The sequence below is a fragment of the Athene cunicularia genome, assembly GCF_003259725.1.
Source record: "Athene cunicularia isolate RWA chromosome 17 unlocalized genomic scaffold, athCun1 chr17_part1, whole genome shotgun sequence".
NCBI lineage: Eukaryota > Metazoa > Chordata > Aves > Strigiformes > Strigidae > Athene > Athene cunicularia.
In genome coordinates this window covers 6,020,512-6,038,873 of record NW_020799122.1, presented here as the reverse complement: position 1 = coordinate 6,038,873, position 18,362 = coordinate 6,020,512, and the positions used below count along the sequence as shown (strand labels likewise).

Below are 18,362 nucleotides of genomic sequence, written 5' to 3'. Positions count from 1 at the left end.
AGAGGAAAGCTGGGATCGCCATGCCAGGGGTCCCTGGCTGGGAGCCAGCCCTCTACGCAGCGTTCCTGCTATGCAGCCCTGGCTGATTAGTTTTATTCTTTAAACACTATGCAAAAGTCCCGGCAAGCTCTCAACACCGTGATGGTCCAAGGCACCCGCCATCCCATCCCCTTCCCAGCCCCCAGGGAAACCCACTTTGCAGCTAAAGCTGAGTTCTCGGCGGAGCTTTGCAAAAGCAGGCGGGTGCTGCGCTCCGGGCTGGCGTTTGCACAAGACTCATTAGCGTTAATTAATTACACATGCCCTGTCCCCTGCTCGGAAACCAGATAACCTGTTCTGTCAGGCGGCCACGTGTGAGCGATGTTGGCACCTCTGCGGCTGCATCGTGGATGCACCAAAAGGTACCTACAAAGTGTGTAGGGTGGGGAGAGAAGCAGCATCTTCCATGCTCAGCCCCGGCGCAGGACAGTGAGGTCCGTCTGTCCTGGCATCGTCCATCCCGGTATCATCCACCCTGGCGTCCCACTCGCCAATGGCTTTGGGGAGCCGCCGTGGCTTGTCCCCTCCACCCAGACCCCCTCGCTGCGGTGCCTGGGGCTGACCCAAGCCCCAGCCCTTTGGCAGCGGGGCCCAGGCCGGCCGTTTCCCCGCGCCGCAGAAGCCCGGTCACACATCTGTTAGCCATCACCGGCGCTGCCACTCTCCACGCTCAGCTATTTTATTGCACGGCATAACCGGTGCTGGCAGAGCCGGGAGGCTGTGTCCCGGGTGCCTACCCAGGGGCTTCATCCCCAAGGGGCATCCCAGGGTGCTACAGTGGTGTGAGGTGCAGGATAGCCCGCGTGCTGGCCTCACCCCACCCCAAGAAGGTCTCCTGGCTGGGAGATGAAAGCAAACCCCCCCGGTGAATGCCTCCTCGCCGGGGAGGCTCCCGGCCGCCGGCGGCTGGGGGAGAGCCAGCGCCTTTTGTTGGTCCCCAGGCCTCCACCGTGGGGGCTGGCAGATTCGCGGGAGAACAAAATTAAAATTCCTGCTCCCCCGTTGGTTGGTGCTGCTCTGTACTTGGCCCGGCTCGGCGCCTCAAACCCACCACAGTGTCTGTTCCCGGGGCGCTTGGCTGTGCCATGAGGGCTTCGGCTCACCCGGCCAAACGGCTCCGACCACCCCCGGCCCTGTGGCCGTGAGCATCCGCCCGAGGAGCCCTTTGGTCTGACACGGCCTCTCTGAGCATCCCCAGGCAAAGCCAGGAGCTGCAGCACAACACACCCCACGTCGCTGTATCTATCCTGTCTCCCCCTCTCCTCCCTCTTTGGCATTTGCAGGCGACATCCCAGAGCGGCACCATCGCCGATGGGTTTTCAGAGGCTCTGTGTGACCCCAGCCCCATCTGGGCAAAGGGGAACACCAGGAAGGATTGAACTCCCTTGAGCTGTATGTTCAGCTATGAGCAGGGAAGATTCCAGACCCTGGCCAGACCCTGACTGCACGAAGCCGGTCGCAGCACCTCAGTGACTGCCGCAGTGCCACCAGCCCTGGCAAACTCGTGCAGATGACAGACCTTTCCCAGGAGGCTTTTCTCCTCGCCCTGCCATGCCTTGGGGGGAAAATCAGGGTACCCGGTGGAGACCAGCACCTCGGCTCATCCCCCGCTCGGCTCCTCTGCAGCTCCATCCCCGCAGAGACCTGACACAATGGAGGCGATGGCGGTGCTGGAGCTGGGACAGCCCATTGTGTCGGGCTGTGGTTGCAGCCTCCTCCGAGCACACGGGATGCTCTTGACAGCTCCTGAAAGCCCTTTGCCAGACTGGGGTCACCCACCGCACGGGCATGGCCCTAGGAGGGAATTTTTCACTTGCAGATCACTGAGCCCAGGGGATGTGCTCGGCGCCCCAGGTCCTGGGCTGGGTGCCCTGGGCCGGTGCCACCAGTCGGCGGGTGCAGCCAGGCAGTCTGAGCCCTGTGGCCCTGCACAATGGCCCCAGCCCTGGCTCCTGGGGAGCACGGGAGCCAGGCAGCTGGGAAAGTGCAACAAGAGGCTTCGCCAAGCCCTGTGCTGGGCGCCAGCACCGTTGCATGGCTTTAAAGGCTGTTTCGGGAGCAGTTGTTTCAGGGGATGTTGACGGTGCCAGGCCATGTGGCCTGGATCCCACCTCAGGGTCAGGGCTGGGGCCGGGATGCTGGGGTGCATCCCGGAGCCTGTGAGACTGGCAGTGTGGTCTCTTCACATCCCTCTCTCCAAAGGCCTGTCCCTGCACCCCAGGTAAAAAGTGTGTGACGGCACCGTTTTCCCCCAGCCACCTGGGAGAGCAGCGAGGAATTTCTTGTGCCGCTCAGCCCTCTGCCACCAGAGCTTTGTGGCCAAAGATGTTCCCCAGCTCCTTCCTAAGGCTTGACAGCATCCCACCAACCCTGCCTCCTCCGTCAGGCAACGCGGCTGCAATTAATTAATTAAACGCTTCCGCTGACGCAGGAGCTGGCTGTGCCAAAACACCGTTCCCAGGGCCTGGCCTCAGCTGGGCGAGCACTGGGCTGGGCTGTGCACAAGCCTCTGGCCGGGGCAGGAGCCTCTGCTGTGGTGGGAAGGGTTGTGAAGTGTTTGGGGAGTGCTGGGCACATCAAAGCCTTGGGGTTTACATGCAGCAGACAACTGCAGTCCTGTGGATTTCACCAGCTTTCAATTTTCAGGGCATCCTCTCTAAATCACAGCGTGCAACCCGGCCAGCCGGGTCCTTGCCTGGCATCTGGTTCCCCTCTCTTCATCACCTTTTTCCTTCATCCCCTTCACCCCCTCTCTTCCTCCCCTCCTCACTGTGACCTCCTGATCTTGTCTCTTGTGCGCTTGGGTTTTGCAGCAGATAAATCACTGTCGCCCTTGCTGGAGAGACAGCTTTGAATCTGCTCACGGCTCTCGCCAGTGAATTTGGTGGCTGCTGCTGGGCTGGGATCATCCCTAAGAGAGGCAGCACCCTGCGACATGGGGCTCCTCCTTTCCAAGTTCCTTCTGGTCCTGAAACCCAGCTAAGCATCACGTTCCCACCACATTTGCTGCACTAAAGTGCTGCCATTGGGTTGCAAGCACAGGTTGGACACATCCCCGCTGGGATGCAGGGATGCTGCCGGCTCAGCCGGCTCTCCACAACCTTCCCAGCTTGCTCAGGCTTTCAGCTGGACTTGCTGCAATGGGTGCTCAGACACAGCACGCCGTGCTGAGCACCGAGTTTGGCTTCTGGGGGTGCAAGGGGAAAAGCCTCCTGGGCTCCAGGGGTGCAGGCTGTGCATGGAGCAATCCCAAGGGTCGCAGTGCCACCGGGCAGGATCCTCCCAAAAACTGGGCATCCATGCGGCCAGGGGCAGCGAACTGCGGCACTGGGTGGTTTCTGGCTGGTGCAGCGGCAGCTCTCTAACCATAAAACAGTCTGCTGCTGCCTGTCAGTGAGCACAGGCTAAGGCCCTCCCGGGACAGCCTTGGCCTCTTTCTTGGTCCAGGCTTTTGCTGCTCCTTTTTAACAGAGACACTTTTCCCCCAGCAAAACTGGCAGCCTGTAAAAACGTGTCAGCGTTTCAGTTTTTTCACAATTAATGAGGTGAAACATCCTCGGAAACATTTCGCTGTAATGTTTCTCCAGTAGCTGAGACTTGCCCCTCTCTTAAATTTTTCATGTACGCCACTTGAGCCGAGAAAGTTTCCTTCGGACTCAGCACATTTGGACCCCCCCGGCTTCAATCCCCTCGGCTTCAATTCGCACCCCCCAGAGCCTCCAGCATTGCCAGGGTCTTCTCAAGGCTGGGGCTGAGCTGGAGGGGGAGCAGGGAGTGTCGCTGGGTCAGGGTAAGGAGGTCAGAGCCTGCTCCCAGCAGTGGGGGAGCTGGGGAAGAGGCTGGCAGCTCCTGTTCCCCAGGGATACCCCATCTCCTGTATCTGTGCGTTATTCCCGGGATGGGTTCGCACCTCACAGCATCATGCCAGGAAAAGCTGGGACCCTGTGGACAGGGGTTGGTGGCCAAGGGACTTGTCCCTCAGGTAGAGGGGGTGAAACCACCCAGAACATGGAGTTACACAGACATGGTTTTGCCCCTGAGCTGTGATGCCAGGTTGGTCCCCTGCACTCAGGCTGGGCTCACCAGTGGGTGCAGGGAAAGCACCGCATTTGGATTACCCAGGACACATGGAGGGGCAACTTCCCAGCTGCTTCTCAGCCCCACGGGCTTCCCAAGACGATCTGGGGAGATTGAAGACCTGTAGCAGTGTAGGCAGCTCCCACCATCACTTCTGTGACAAACGCTGTGCTGCCTGTGCCCACAAGCTGGGACAAGTCCTCAGATCCCCTTTGACCCATAGAACATCCCTCCAGCAACCTCTCCTCACTGCAAAACCCTAGCGTGGGCAGGTAACCCCCCCTGGGGGCTCCCAGGCTGTCCCCAGACATGTCTCAAGACAGGGAAGTGCCTCTGCAAAGGGGGTTCAGCCACGCTCGGCTGCCCACTCACTCCCAAATCACCCCTGGACTTTGGGCGTCTCAGCTGAAGGTTACGGGATAAAAAGGAGCTGGAGCAGGCAAACACTCTGCAATTCCCAAACCCGAGAGCTTTGCTCCGGCACTGCTCACCACGATCTGAAGGGAAACGTTTCCTCCCCATCGCATGATTTAGAGGAACAAGTTAAACAATTGCACATGAAACTTTGGCGGACGTCATCGCCGGAGCTCTCCTCGCTTCCCTCGAGTATATAAAGGGATGAAGGGAGTCCACATGTTTACCGAGAGAGACCATGGGAGAAACGAAAGACATTGTTTTTCCAAAGGATTTCTTGGCTGTAAAAGGCCTCCACCACCCTGCGGCTTCCCTGATGAAGGCCCAGCGTTAATTTGTTAAATCCACATCAAGTGCCCGGAGAACCCGTTGTTTATTTTTGCTAATTCAGACAGCCGAGATCAAATTGGGGTTTTATTTGTTAAGGATAAACCTTAATTAATAAAAGCTATTTATTTGGTTAGAGCCGGTCGCAGCCTGAGGGTCAGATATGCCACGATCATTATTTCAAGTAAAACAAACCCAAAACGTCTCTCAACAGTTTGAAAAACGTAGAAACTTAGAGGGCTGAATTTATTTGTCTTAGGAAGAATTTACAGCTAATTCCCTCCAGGCTATTTCAACCCTTAAATTATACCCAAGAAGAAAAAGGGGGAAAAAAAAAGCCATTCCAGGCAGAGAAGGGAAGTAAATGTTACGGCATACTTGATCATTTGGCTGGGGGGGTGAAAAATTTAAAGCTTAAAAGGTCTTTGGCAAACTGCTCGCAAATAAATGGAACGCGTGAAATAATTTAACAGCAGAAAACTGTTTGGGGCTCTGGGGTCTGCGGCGCAATGGAAAATGAAACACGTTGGAGGAGATGTAGCCTGGGATTTTTGCAGGAGAGGTTTGAACTCGCTCCCTCCTGGCATAGCCCACAAAAAAGGGGGGTATTTGCACCCCAAAGCCAAGTGGCAGAGCTGGAGCCAGCAAAACCTGTCCCAGGACGTGGCAGTGCATGCGGGGGGTTTGCAGCATCACCCTGGGGGAAAGGCAGGCTTGCAGCTGGCCGAGGTGACCATCCCGGGTCTCAGGGATGGTGCTGAGCGAACACCGTGCTCTGGGATGAGCATTTTGCAAAGAAATCCCCCAAATTGGGTGTTCAGAGGGGAGCTCCCCCATGGCAGGAGGCTGAGCATGGCTGGCGATGGAGCCCACCACCAAAAGCCATCCCGAGGCACGGGCTGTCCCGTGGACCATCCCTGCCCGGGGACGTTGCAGTCCCTGGGGCTCAGGCATGCGAGCGGCTGGGATTTTAAACGCTGGTTAGGTCTGGATCACAGCTGCACGGGGGTCGTTTATCGCTCGCTAATGGAGATCGTAAGTCAAAGCTGAAGCCTCGGTGGAAATCTAGTGAAAATTACCTCTTTACAGCACTCGGCGGCTGCTGCGCGGGAGGCTGGGGGCCCTGCCAGCGTGGGGCCCCCCCTTGGCAAGTCCAGCACCCAGGTTTTGGCAGCTGAAACCCACCGAGTCCTTCCTATGGAAAACTAATGGAAGCACAGAGGGAAAAGGCAAGAGCCGGAGAAGCGGGCTTGGTTGGTGCTCAGCTGAACCAGCACCGCTCTGACCTGGCGGCGCTGGGGCCGTTCCCTTTGCAAACAGGGCAGGACCAGTCACTCCCCAGTTCCCAGTGGCAGGGCGGCTCGCCAGCACGGCATGGTCCAGGCTTGCCAGCGTCGCTGCTCCTGCATGGAGAAGGGTTTTGGGGTGACTCCCAGCACCCCATGGCACTGTAGGGCAGAGTGCTGCTCCCAGGGCTGCGCCCAGCTCAGGGACAGGCGACACTGCCTGAGGCTGGGCATCATGGAGAGGAGGCTGGAGGTTACCCAGGCTGCATCCAGCATCCCAAAGCTCATCCAAATCGTGGGCAAAAAGTCTTGTGTCTTTTCTAACACTCTGGGGCAATTTAAGGGTTTTTTTTGTGCAGCACACCAGGTCCATCCTGCTCTGTGCAAAGCCCCTGCGCCTCCCTCTCCCCATCCTCCCCCCCATGTCATCTTTCATTATTTGGTAACGTTATCCCCCCTGTTTTCCCCCTTCCTCTGCATTTTTTTTTTTCCCATTAGCGGAAACTGTAATCAGTGGAAGATAAATACATCAAAGGTGAAGGTGGCTGGGGGGATGGCTCGGGAGTCCCCTCTGACCTCAGGATTGGACAATCACGCTGGTGCCTCCAGCCATGCCCCAAACAAGTCCCCAGTTTATAACTGACAAAGGCAAGGGTTCAGCTTTCTCCGTAACCTCCCTGAGTACGGCTCTGGGGCACAAGAAAGACGGCAGTGAGCTGGTTTTTAACTTTGTGCAAGCACAAACTCTTATTTCTGGGTGCCCATCAGGGTGGGGAACTGGTTTCTGATTCCTCTCTCAAGGTGTCAGCGAATCTGATTAAATCTGATTCCCACGGACGGATGGGTGGCAGTGAGATGGCAGGGGGTCTTCGGGGGACTCAACCCATCCCCTTCCCTGCTCCTTCTCTAATGCTGCAGAGCGCTTAGTGATGCTCATTTTTGGAAAGCTGATTTGGGGTTATTAAAGCATCTTTAATAGAAGCGATCCGGCCTGACTTTGCACGCTGTAAACCTGTCAGGCACACGCCGCCAGCAATTAGGGTGGCATTTATCTGGTCCCACAAGCCTGCGATGCCTGAGCTAATGGGGAAAAGATGTTGATCTGTTACCAGGGCTCATCCTTGAGCAGAGCAGAGGACCCAGGCAGGCACCCCAGGCATGGAGCTGCCTCCCTGCTGTATAGAGATGGGGTGGAAAATGGGGTAAAAAATGAACATAGCAGAGAATCAAGCTGGAAAGCAAAGGTTTCCATGGGGGACTGGTGAGCTCTTGAGTTACACCGGGGTGCAGAGTGTTTTAGGGGAGATGTGAGTAGGTGGGGAAGGGGGTTTGGCCACCGGCATCTGCTGAGAAGCTCCCTGGAGCATCCCATGGGGTTTTGTGGTGCAAGGAGAAGGTCCCTCCATTAAAAACAGCAATAGGGGGTGAACAAACTGCCCCAACCCAGGCACAGCCCAGGGCTCACAGCTCTCCAACCACCCAGGAACTGCCGGCACCTGGACGCATCCTGACCCAGCTCCAGTCTTAAATGTCCATCCCAGCACATCTGCCAGCCCTGTAGGGGAATTGCCCAGCATCACCCAGATCCCGTGGCCGTTTAGCTGTTACCTCCATGGGTTTGGGGAGAGAGACACCAGCCAGAAGTGGGGTCAGATCCTACAGAGCTGGTCTGAAAGTTAATTTAAGAAACCTTTCCTCCTCCTCCTTACTTTCAGCCAAATTAGAGTGGGTAAGAGAAGTCATCACTTATGGAAAAGTCCTATAGCCATACTTTAAATCGGGGATGAAACCAAAGGGGGGTTATGAATTTTATTTATACATTTACTGGGGTTCTGTTGAAGTCATTGTTGGTTCAGTGGGGATCGGTGGGTGCCCTTGGTGGGGGCACTTTTTGAACCAAACCCCAGTCTATAATTTCCTCAGACACCCAGCGGGGTGGCCATAAACCCGCAAGGAAACATCTCTTGCCCTGTTACATACTGTAGCTCCTTCCCAGCCTGAAGGTTCCTGTTTTGGTCCCAGGCTCCCGGAAAACTCAGGGACAACCATGGCTGGACTTCATGTATTTTAATCCAGCGGCTCATTAGTTTGCTGAAGGAAAACAGGACCAAAAAAGGAGTTTAACTAAAAGGGGCAACTGGAAAGTAGAGACTGGCAGAACATTTGAAGCTGCAGGAACAAGGGCTGGAGAGAATCTGGAGAATTTTATTTGTGAGCCTTTAAACACGAACGGCGGCAAAGGGCAGCCTGCAGTTTCCTGGCTGGGGAAAGGGCCTGAAACCCGCATTTATTTCAGGCACGGCGCCGTCCATTATGTCTGTACCCAACGAAGAGGCCATGTCCCATATGAAGAGTATGGGCTGTTTCCAGCCCAAGGGATAGACAGTCAAGGTCCAAACGCACCTAGAACACAATAAAAGACCCGGAGAAATGCCAGTGGCTGAAGCGAGACCCTGGCAGGTGGGCAGAGCTCCTTTTCCTCCCCTTCCCATCCAGGGATGCTCTCCTCTTCCCACAGTCCCAGCAATTTGGCCCCATCATGGTCAAAATGATGCAGCAACCCTGTGTGTGCCTGGGAGATGGGGAATGGGGCCAGTGGTGGTGCTCAGGTCCCACCTCTGTGTTCCTGCATCTCCTCCCAGCCCAACACCTCATCCCTTAAGAGGTCAGCGTGTCAGAGGCAGCCGGTGATCTCAGGCTCTGGCACTGGGCCTTGCTATAGCAAAGCCCCAGAGAAGCTCTTTCCAGGAGGCTGCTGCCAGCAATGGAAATTGGGGTTTCTCTGTCCTCATGGCTCACCTCAGGATGGGACAGCCCTTGAGAATGGTATACTCAGGCACAAAGGGACCTTAGGGACTTGATGGAGAACTTGTTGTTGGTTTCGTGGCTTGAATTTTTCAGAATTAAGGTCCAAGAAGATTTTTTTGGCCTTAAAGATCTTGGAACCCATAGTTTCTTCCTGCTCAACAGCATGGTGGTGTCTTGAAGCAGGACGGTTAACATCCCTTCCAGTAGATTTTGTTACTTGCTCATGTATCATGTGAAAACACTGCACATTTATTTAATAAGTATCAAGATAGCTTATTAGCAAGTATTTATTTCTTGAGCATATTTAGGGAGTGATAATTCCTGCCATCATGGTCTCTGCAATGATACAGAGCAGAAAACCCCAATATAACCCTGCCATGAATCAGAATGCCATAAACCTATTAACATTTCAAATAATTTCAAAATACTTTCCCACCAGTAGGTACAGATTGGATCCAGATGCTTTATTAACAGAAAGAATAATTAACCAGTACCTCCATAAGGAAGAATGACAGTGAGATGAGTTCCCCATGAAGCCTTTGCAGGCAGCTGACTGGGTATTTCAGAAAAAGACTTCATAAACTTGCCTAAACCTGATGATATTAGTGACAAAGAGGAGATTAATCTCAGCCTGGCTGAAAGCCCAAGATCAATACTGAGAAACCAAACTACACCCTCAGCTTCATGTTTCCATGAGCCAGCAAAGCCAGAAATAAACACTGTGGAGGCTGAGCTCTGCGAGACGCGGTGGCGTTCGTTCCTAGCTCTGAAGACCAGGGTTTGATGAGCAGATGCTTGGCTGCAGTCCTGTGTCACCTTGGGGACATGCCACAGCTGGGACTTCGGGGGGTGCTGGAGGTTGGAGCCGAGACCCACATCTCAGGGTTTTTTGGTGCTGAATTTCAATGCTGTCTATGACAGCTTGACCTAGACCCTTAGTGAGAGCCAAGCCCAAGATACCCTGTGAACATGTCCCTGTTGTGGGGGGACTGTGAGATACAGCCCCAGAAGTTCGGGTCAAGCGCTGCCGTGGAATCCACTGAAGTCCAGGTGGTTTTAGGCAGATGTGAAACCACCACTTTGCAAATGTTGGGTTTAACCGTAAGCTCTGGCAGGTCCTGAAGTGGGTTTTGATTCTCGTGGAGACCACAGGCTTGCACGGGTGTTGCTCCCGCAGAGTCCCAGGTGACTGCAGGGAGCACGACTGGTACCAAGCAGATCAGTGCAGACCCCCAGGAGGGCTCATGACCAGCTGGGTCCTCGTGTGGGGTCCGTGGGGTTTTACACGGGTCTGGCTCTCATGTGGCCTCTTCTGTGCTTTCCCCACAGGCGAGAGCCTGAGCCCGAGCCGTGGGGCCACCAAGAGGAAGAAGAAGCAGAGGAGAAACCGCACCACCTTCAACAGCAGCCAGCTGCAGGCTCTGGAAAGGGTCTTTGAGAGGACACACTACCCCGATGCCTTCGTGCGGGAGGAGCTGGCAAGAAGGGTCAACCTCAGCGAGGCAAGAGTCCAGGTGAGCAAAGGTTTGTGTGGGAGAAAACAACACCCTCTGCCTTGTCCACAGGCAAGAGCAGGGACGGTGCCCTCTCCTGCCTCTGTTTCATCCTGTACATGACCATGATCGGTAGGACTGATGGTTGGGACATCCCTGCTTGCATTGGGTCTCCTCTGACCACCTTCCCTCCCCACGTAGGTCTGGTTTCAGAACCGAAGGGCCAAGTTTCGCCGTAATGAGAGGGCAATGCTGGCCAACAGATCGGCATCGCTCCTCAAATCCTACAGCCAAGAAGCAGCCATTGAGCAGCCCATGGCGCCGCGGCCCACTGCGCTGACCCCAGAGTATCTCTCCTGGACCAGCACCTCCCCATACAGGTAGGTGCAGGCACTGGAGGAGCTGGGAGGGAAATGGCCATGGGACAGGCTGCCTAGGGACGGCCCCACCGTCGTGGGATTGCAACCCTGTGCCACTGCTGAGGACATGGGAATTTTTATGAGGCCGAAAGGAGCTCATCCAGCTTTGCTTTGGGAAAGTTTCAGTCCCATCTGAGAATCCCCTGCCCGCCAGTGAGCAGGCTTCCCTGCCTCCATGTATTTTGGGGCCAGAGTCGGGGCCCTTGTCCTCGCAAGGGATTCACTTGGCCTCATGCTGACCCTTCCCACATCTCGGCACGGGAGGTGGCATGGATCTCTTCTGGTTCCCAGCTCTCTACGTCCAGCCATCTCGTCCAAAAGCTCAAGGCAGGGCCTCCTGGTGCATAGTTTGAGGGGTTCCCACATGCATCCAGCCACATAAAAATGTTGAAGCCTTGACTGCTCTTGTGGGAGATGTATAAGAGGGAACAGCCAGTCTGGCCTGGGAAGCCAGCAGGACCACGTGGGGCATGGGGGCTCCTCTGTGGGCCATGCCTCATTCCTGCCCTGCTCCCTTCCCGCAGCACTGTGCCCTCCTACAGCTCCAGTGGGACCGCGACGCCCACCCAGGGGGTGAACATGGCCAACAGCATCGCCAGCCTGCGCCTCAAAGCCAAAGAGTTCAGCCTCCATCAGAACCAGGTGCCGACCGTGAACTGACCAGGGCAAAGCCCACCCCGTGGCCTCATCCAGGATACAGCATGTTGCTCCTGTGCCGGTCCAGGACCGCCCGCCCAACCCACATGCCACTCATCCAACATCTCAGCACCTCTCTTCTCCTCTTCTCTTCCCTTTTGAAGGTAGAGTCAGTCCCAGGCCAAAGTGGCACATAATTATAGCCACATATGGAGCAAACTTGGTTAGAAACTTGCTTTTCCGCACACCCTTATAATAAAGGCTATATATACACACACATACCCCCCACGCGCTCTTCGAGGACAAACAGATTTGCCAAGGGAACAAGAATTTGCTTCCAAACATGGAAGGATCTTGGACTATTGGATTTGACCAATTTGGGTATCTCACCCAGAGAGCCAAAGAGTTATTGGGTCTTCTCCTCCCGCAGGGATGGCATGCAGCGGTGGGAGGATCACGAGCCCCGCTTTCTGCCGGGCTGCGACTCGCGGCGCTCAACCGCGTGTGCCGAAGCTGACCCGCGTGTTCGCCTCTTTGTGCATCCCCAGCTGCGGTGCTTGGGAAAGACTTTGGGAAGCTGGCGGCTCACCCCTGCCATGGCCAGTCCCAGCCAGCCCCCTGCACCGCGCTGCCTGCATTTAGGAGCTGACTATGTCGATGGCATCAGGCTTTGCCCCTTCCCAGAGGGGCGAGGAGGGCTGGAGCATCTCAACAGACTCGCTCGGAGCCTGTGAGCTCTCCTGCAAGCTGGGGGAGCATCACTAGTCCCCAAGCAGGCACCACTGCCCTGCCTCAGTGGGTTAGCCAGCGATTCTGCAGAGCCCCAGGTCATTGAACCGTCCCAGGGAAAGAGAAAATTGGAAAAAGCTGTTGGGTTTCAGCTGAGTAGGCGGCTCCCAGCACTTCGTGCCAACGGCAAAGCAGGCTTCGCCTTCCGGAGGCACAGCCTCCCCGTCGGCAGCTCCGCAGATGTGTGCGGGGGTCTGGGGCTGGCGACTCCATGGGGGTGGGCTTTTTTGGTTTTGCAGAAAGGAAATGGTTTCTCCTTCATTCCACCCTGCCGTGCAGCCTAATGAAGTTGCAAGGTGGGATGTGCAGGGGGATGGACATGGAGGGGGGGCGGGGGGGGCAACCTTGCCCCAGGCTTACATCACATCAGCTCTTCGTCCATGGGACTGAGCCGCAGAGAGACGCACCCTTCACATTCCCATGCCAATACTGCAGCAGTGGGGGACAAGCTGGAGAGATGGAGATTTTACCCTGTGGACAAAGCCCTCTGGACAGCAGACTGCCCTTTCTTCACCCATTTCAAAGAGCCACCAGCCAAGTGCGAGGACACCACCACCAGCTCAAATGGGTGGCCTGGATGGAGAAGGCAGTAGCCCTACTTGCCTAGAAGAGCTTATCCCTGCTGGGGTCTGTAGCAGTAGATCTGAGACAAATACAGCAATGGCTAAGGTGCTTCCTCCGGATAAACATCCTCTGGTGTGCAACACCAAGGCTGAAAGTGTCCCAACTACACATGCGCCCACCCAAGTCCGCACCGCTCCCAGGAGCATCCTCTCCCTTGCCCACTGGGCTCTCACTGCAGCTGCTCGTGGTACCCAGTGGCTGCGACACCAGGACCCTCAGCTTCACCCCAGGCAGCACCTGCCTGGGCGGACTCACCCAGCACCCAGAGCTGGAGGCCCAGTGGGACAACCAGAAGAGGATCACATCTCCTCTGGTTGGGGGTGACCTGGCCCCTCCATCCTGCCCCCGGCCTCAGCTTTCTCTGCTCCACTCAATGCAGTCCCTGGTTGGGAACCGCTGCCTCCTCCTCAAGCACAGCGGGAAAGGAGGGGGCACAGCCTGACCGACACTGCCCACCTCATCCAGGGAGCAAAGTCACCCTAAATACCCACCCTGTGCCCTCCACCCCTGTTTCCAGGTCTCTTATCTCCCCCATTTGCCATGCCAGAACAGGAGCACACAGCTCTCCAGATCGCAGCGACACACCAGACCGAGACCCAGCAAAAGATGAGACATGCCAGGCTGGGGGGAAGATGGATCCACTGCGGATCAAATCATCCAGCATGAGAAACACCGCTTGGGGCAGGAGGAGGGGGCCGGGGGGGTCCTATTCCCATGGAAAGCACAGGGCTCTTTTTTCGGTTATACAAGATGAAACCACAGGGATATAAATGTCATTGCCTCTTTGAGAGCATTAATGAAAATAAACCCATTTAATAGTTTGCAGATGCCGTTTCTGTAAACCTAAAAAAAGCAGGGAATAAATATTTCTTCACTAAATATCTATATGTATATATATATTTGAAAACATTCGCTCCTAATCTTAGGGCCCCTCCTTCGCCATGCTCTTGGCAGCTTATTGCGACTTGTCAGTCAGCGCTGAAGACTCACCAAGATGAGATACAAATTGCACCCACGGAGGGGTAGCAGGACAGAGGGATTGTTGTAATCTAATCTCCCTCTCGCCCTTTCTATTTGTACATTTCAATTACTTGTAACAAGATCCACGGTGGATTTTTTTTTTCTTCTGCATGTCTGTTTTGGAAATTTTTGTAAGGTTTTTGTAAAAACAACTCTTGTGAAATAATGGAGGAATAAATATTTTACTGAGTAGAGATGTGTCCATGCACGTGACAGGGACGTGGCTCTGTGGTTTCCCCACCTGCCCTGAACAAGCAGCACAAGCCAGGAACAGACTGCCCTGGGCAAGGGGATGAGTGATTCAGCCACCTTCACCTTGTGCCTCACAGCTTTTCCCCAAGACCTGGGTTTCATCCCAGGCTCCCAAACAGCAAGTGGTCCCCGTGTTCTGTGAGAGGGGCAGCAGCAAGCAGGGAGCATGTGGAGGCCACATGGAGCGGGGACAGGGCAGAGGGACCGCAGTCCCACAACAGAGCTGCTGGGCTTCCCTCTGGCTTGGGGACCCTCGAGCTGATGCCTGGAGATGGTGGAAACTCAAGAGGCACAAGAAAACAGGCTAACAAAATTCCCTGCAAAACAGCTAATTGCAGGGCTTTGCTAGATCCATCTTAATTCATTCCAGGGTAATAAGTGTGGGCTATTGAAGAAGGGGTGTCAGGGGCGAGGGCTTGGTTTGGTTTTCCCCGTCAGAATCCCCCTGAGTGTGACAGAGCCCGTAGGGTCTGCCCCAGGCAGCTCACAGGTTCCCCATGAAGCAGCAGCTTGTGTTAATGCTGGCCCCAGTTCACACCCACAGCCCTGGGAGCAGCACCCACATTTTCCCCCAGCAGGAAGGGAACAGGCTGAGATGGGATGCAGCCAGGAGCCGGCCGCAGAGCCCCTCGCTGCCAGGTTATCAGGTCAAATCAGCGTCGTAAATAGGGGTGGAAACCTGTAAACACTAACTGATGCTCCATAGACATCAGGGATGATCACCTGTTACAGGTTTCCTCCTGGGACAAGCACTTGTCAGTGGTCCCAGCAGAGACCACCAGAAAGCTATCACACAGCCCTGGGAGCTGGAAACGGGCAACGTGGAGGTCTGGACCTGCTTGGAGAGTTGGAGACAGTGGAGAAGTAAGGAGATTGTCTCCTACACCATCACTGCAGGCACATCCAAGTCATCAGACAGATGCTGCCCTGTCAAGCACACAGACTCGGTAGGGGCTGGGCAGCACAAACACTGGGAGCCCAAATCAGCACCAAATCCAGCTCTCCCAGGCTCCATCCTGTGCACCAAGGGAGGCATCAACCTGGTGAGCTTCAGGCTGGGCACTGATGGGGCACAGTGGAAGAGAGACAGGCTGGGGGCGTGAGAAGATGTGGGACTTGAAGGGTATCCCACCTTCCCTGGGGGCTTGGCAGAGCCTCAGTTGAGTGGATTTGCAAGGAGCTGGTGTTGGTACAGGATGCTGCGGGCAGGATGGCTCCTGGGGACAGCCCCCGACCAGCCTGCTGCAGAGGAGCATGAACACGGGGACCAGAGCAGCACATGGCTCCCTGGGGGTTTTCTCCTCCAGATCTAGAGAAATTGAGCTAAGAGGCAGCAAGGAGAAGGGTCATATTCTGTCCAGACTACTAGCTAAAAGACAGGAAACAAAATGAATAAGCCATGAGCTCTTAGGTTGCAGAGTGTTTCCCAGGGAGCAAAGGCCCAGGTGCTGAGTAGTCACAGAGCACCCAAAAGCAGGGAAAGAGGTGGTTGGGCAAAGGCAATACCAAATGGTCTGGGGCAGCCAAAGCCAAAAAGAGCACCAGGAGGTCACGGTGCTGAGCTATAACGCAGCAGAGGTAATGCAACACCAAGAGGTGTGAAGTTGTGCGATGGGGAAACGGCCCAGTGCACACTCAGACGGAAAAGCAGAAAGTCAAGTGGCAGGAATTGCTAGGAGAGGATTAGAAAATAAGGCAGAAAGTGTCCTCTGCTGTCGTAGAAACCTGCTGCACAACTAAAGCCCGAAATCCACTGCCCTGAGATATTGTGGAGATCAACAGTATAAAGTGTATTCAGAGAGGGTTAGAAAGTTACTGGTGGGTCTATGTCAGTGCCAACAGGGCAGAGACCCAACTGCCTGTGCAGAAAACTGCTGCCCTGTGACTTCCAGGAGTGGGGAGGGTTGGGGGGAGAAGGGACACCCTGGATTTGCCTTGTTTCTTTTACCTGCCTTAATCTGTGGAATTGCAGCAGACTCCTCTCAAACCAGCTCCCATGGTATTGCCTGTGTCACTTCCTGCTCCCCAAGCCAGCCCCAATCCCCCTGGCACGGCCAGGGGGTCGGCAGCTCTCTCCCACACACCCAGAGGAGCTCAGCTCCACGGGAACCCATGGGATCAGCTCCCTGGGACTGCAAGGTTGAGGAAGGACCCTTATAGCAACACATCCTGGCTTTCGCCAGAGAGGACAAGGCTCATCCTGTTTCATCCCAGCACTTCAGCACAGCACCCTGTAGAAGGGGAACAAGCCCCTGTGCTGGACATCACCCCAAGCCCACTAAGTGCCCCAGTTTTTGTGTCTTTTCACCCTTTTTTCAGATCTAGGAGAGGAAAACCAAAGGGTAGCCACACAATTAAAGGAGCATGTATCCTCCATCATGCAGCCACAGAGCTCCTTGTGCCATCCCGAGGGCAGTGGGCAGCTCCAGACAGACACAGATCTCATCTCAGCACCTGGAGTCATGCTGGTGCCCAGAACCACGACTGGCCGCTGGGACTCGGGACGCCCCACACACGATTTACAGATCTGATCTGTGGGACGTGCAGCCCACAAAGCCACACCAGCTCACTCCAGCAGCCACGGTCCCACACACCAGCAGCTTCACCATCCCTATTGTCCTGCCCCACTACTGCTCTGTAACCTCTTATTTATTCATTCAACAAGTGACTTGTAGATCATTAAGGTCATTTGTCCAACCTCCTGCCTAGTCCCAGGCAGAGCATATCACCCAAGCAGCATCCTCACATGTGGCCAAAGCAGAGCATCACTTTGGAGGACATCCAGCCCTGAGTCTAAAGACTCTTGGAAGTGAAGGGCTTGCAGATCCCAGGGCAGATTCTTCCAGTGACTCATTACTGTTAACTGATGGAAATATGTCACTTATTTCCTGCCTGAACTGTCCCAGCTTTGGTTCAGGTCCCTCTAGAGCAGAAGGTCTCAGCCCATGGTCTGTTGGCTCCCAGGAGCTGATGGACTATTTGTGAGGGGTCTGCAGACTGGGAGACAGACAAGCATGGAGAGCTACAGCTCACCTGGCAGGGTCTGCACTCCACCAGGGAGGGATGTGCTGGGGGAAGAATGTCAAAGAGGAGCTCAAAGGCATTGTGCTACCTCTCCTCTTCTTCCAGCACAGGGTGGTTTTCCCTTCTAGGAAGCAGTCTGTCATGGACACATCCATCACCAGCACTGATTTCTGCAGGGGAACTGGCCTCAGCTCCACAGCTTCAGGTCGGGGGGAAGGTTGCAAGAACATTATTTGCAGATTGTGTTTCCTTCCTCAAAGCAGTTGGTTTTCAACCAGCTGACTCCCAAAGCTGATGGGAGGATCTCCCTGTACCCGCTTTCCTTGTTTCTGATCCCAGGGCCCGACACTCGTGCGTGGCTTTACAACCGATGAAAGTTGAAGTTTGCCCCTGCAATACTGTAATGAGAACAATTTTGTATTGTCATCAGCGTCAGCTGCCACGGCAGCGAGACAAAACAGAGCTCACATTTTCCAGCTCGCAGGGATGCTTGCCTGGTTATCCCCGTCCACAATGAATTACACAGACATCAAGTGCTCACAGCATCCTCCTCTCCCGCCACCCTTGCGCTGAGCCCTTCTCCCTCTGGTGGCAACGGGAACATCCAGAGACCCTCCAAGTCCTGCTGGCACCAGCTACGAGCTGCAGAAATCTATGGACATATGACAGCAACGTGTCATCTCCCAGCAGCTGAACCCCTCCTGCCCTGGGGATGGGCACCCCAAACTCGGCGCTCCATTTGGAAGGAGCATCTCCTCCCTGAAGCTGATATTTTGCTCACTGCTGCTTCTTTCCAAACCCCAAAAGAAAGCAACCTAAGGCAGCAGAGAAGCTTTTGAGAAGGTGGATGGTTGCTACCTGCTGGGGAGCTGGATGGTAGCTATCTGCTGGGGGTATGACTCTCTGCAACAATTTGGAAGGAGGGAGGAAGCAAAGGTTCCCTTTGTAGTGGGTGTTACAAAGCCAAGGAAGAGTTCTTGCATGCAAGGAAGAATTATTGCCCTCTGACACGCAGCGTGGCCGGGAGTGAGGCATCTGCCTGCTCCAGAGAGGCTGGTGGGCACAGGAGCGGACATGAGCCTGCTCCTCACGCCACTCCCCAAGGAATGGCACCCAGCAGCCCGCCCTCCCTCCCCACCAAACACCCCGAGACC

At 55.3% G+C, this 18,362-nt stretch overlaps 2 protein-coding genes across 3 annotated transcripts; both read left to right on the top strand.

Annotated features, from left to right (window-relative positions):
- The first annotated feature begins 9,160 nt into the window (after window positions 1-9,160).
- PRRX2 (paired related homeobox 2) lies at window positions 9,161-11,880 on the top strand. The gene is made up of 3 exons (XM_026860544.1): window positions 9,161-10,465; window positions 10,646-10,824; window positions 11,388-11,880. The coding sequence occupies exons 1-3, from the start codon at window positions 10,196-10,198 to the stop codon at window positions 11,521-11,523; spliced, it is 585 nt and encodes a 194-aa protein (XP_026716345.1). The 5' UTR covers window positions 9,161-10,195; the 3' UTR covers window positions 11,524-11,880.
- Window positions 11,881-12,681: 801 nt separating this feature from the next.
- Window positions 12,682-13,689, top strand: LOC113486522. Of its 2 annotated transcripts, none has more exons than XM_026860543.1 (2): window positions 12,682-13,210; window positions 13,249-13,689. In XM_026860543.1, the coding sequence occupies exons 1-2, from the start codon at window positions 12,709-12,711 to the stop codon at window positions 13,680-13,682; spliced, it is 936 nt and encodes a 311-aa protein (XP_026716344.1). In that variant the 5' UTR covers window positions 12,682-12,708; the 3' UTR covers window positions 13,683-13,689. The 2 variants fall into 2 exon arrangements, with proteins under 2 accessions (XP_026716344.1, XP_026716343.1); XM_026860542.1 differs by having other exon boundaries at window positions 12,682-13,213; window positions 13,252-13,689.
- The last annotated feature ends 4,673 nt before the right edge of the window (window positions 13,690-18,362 follow it).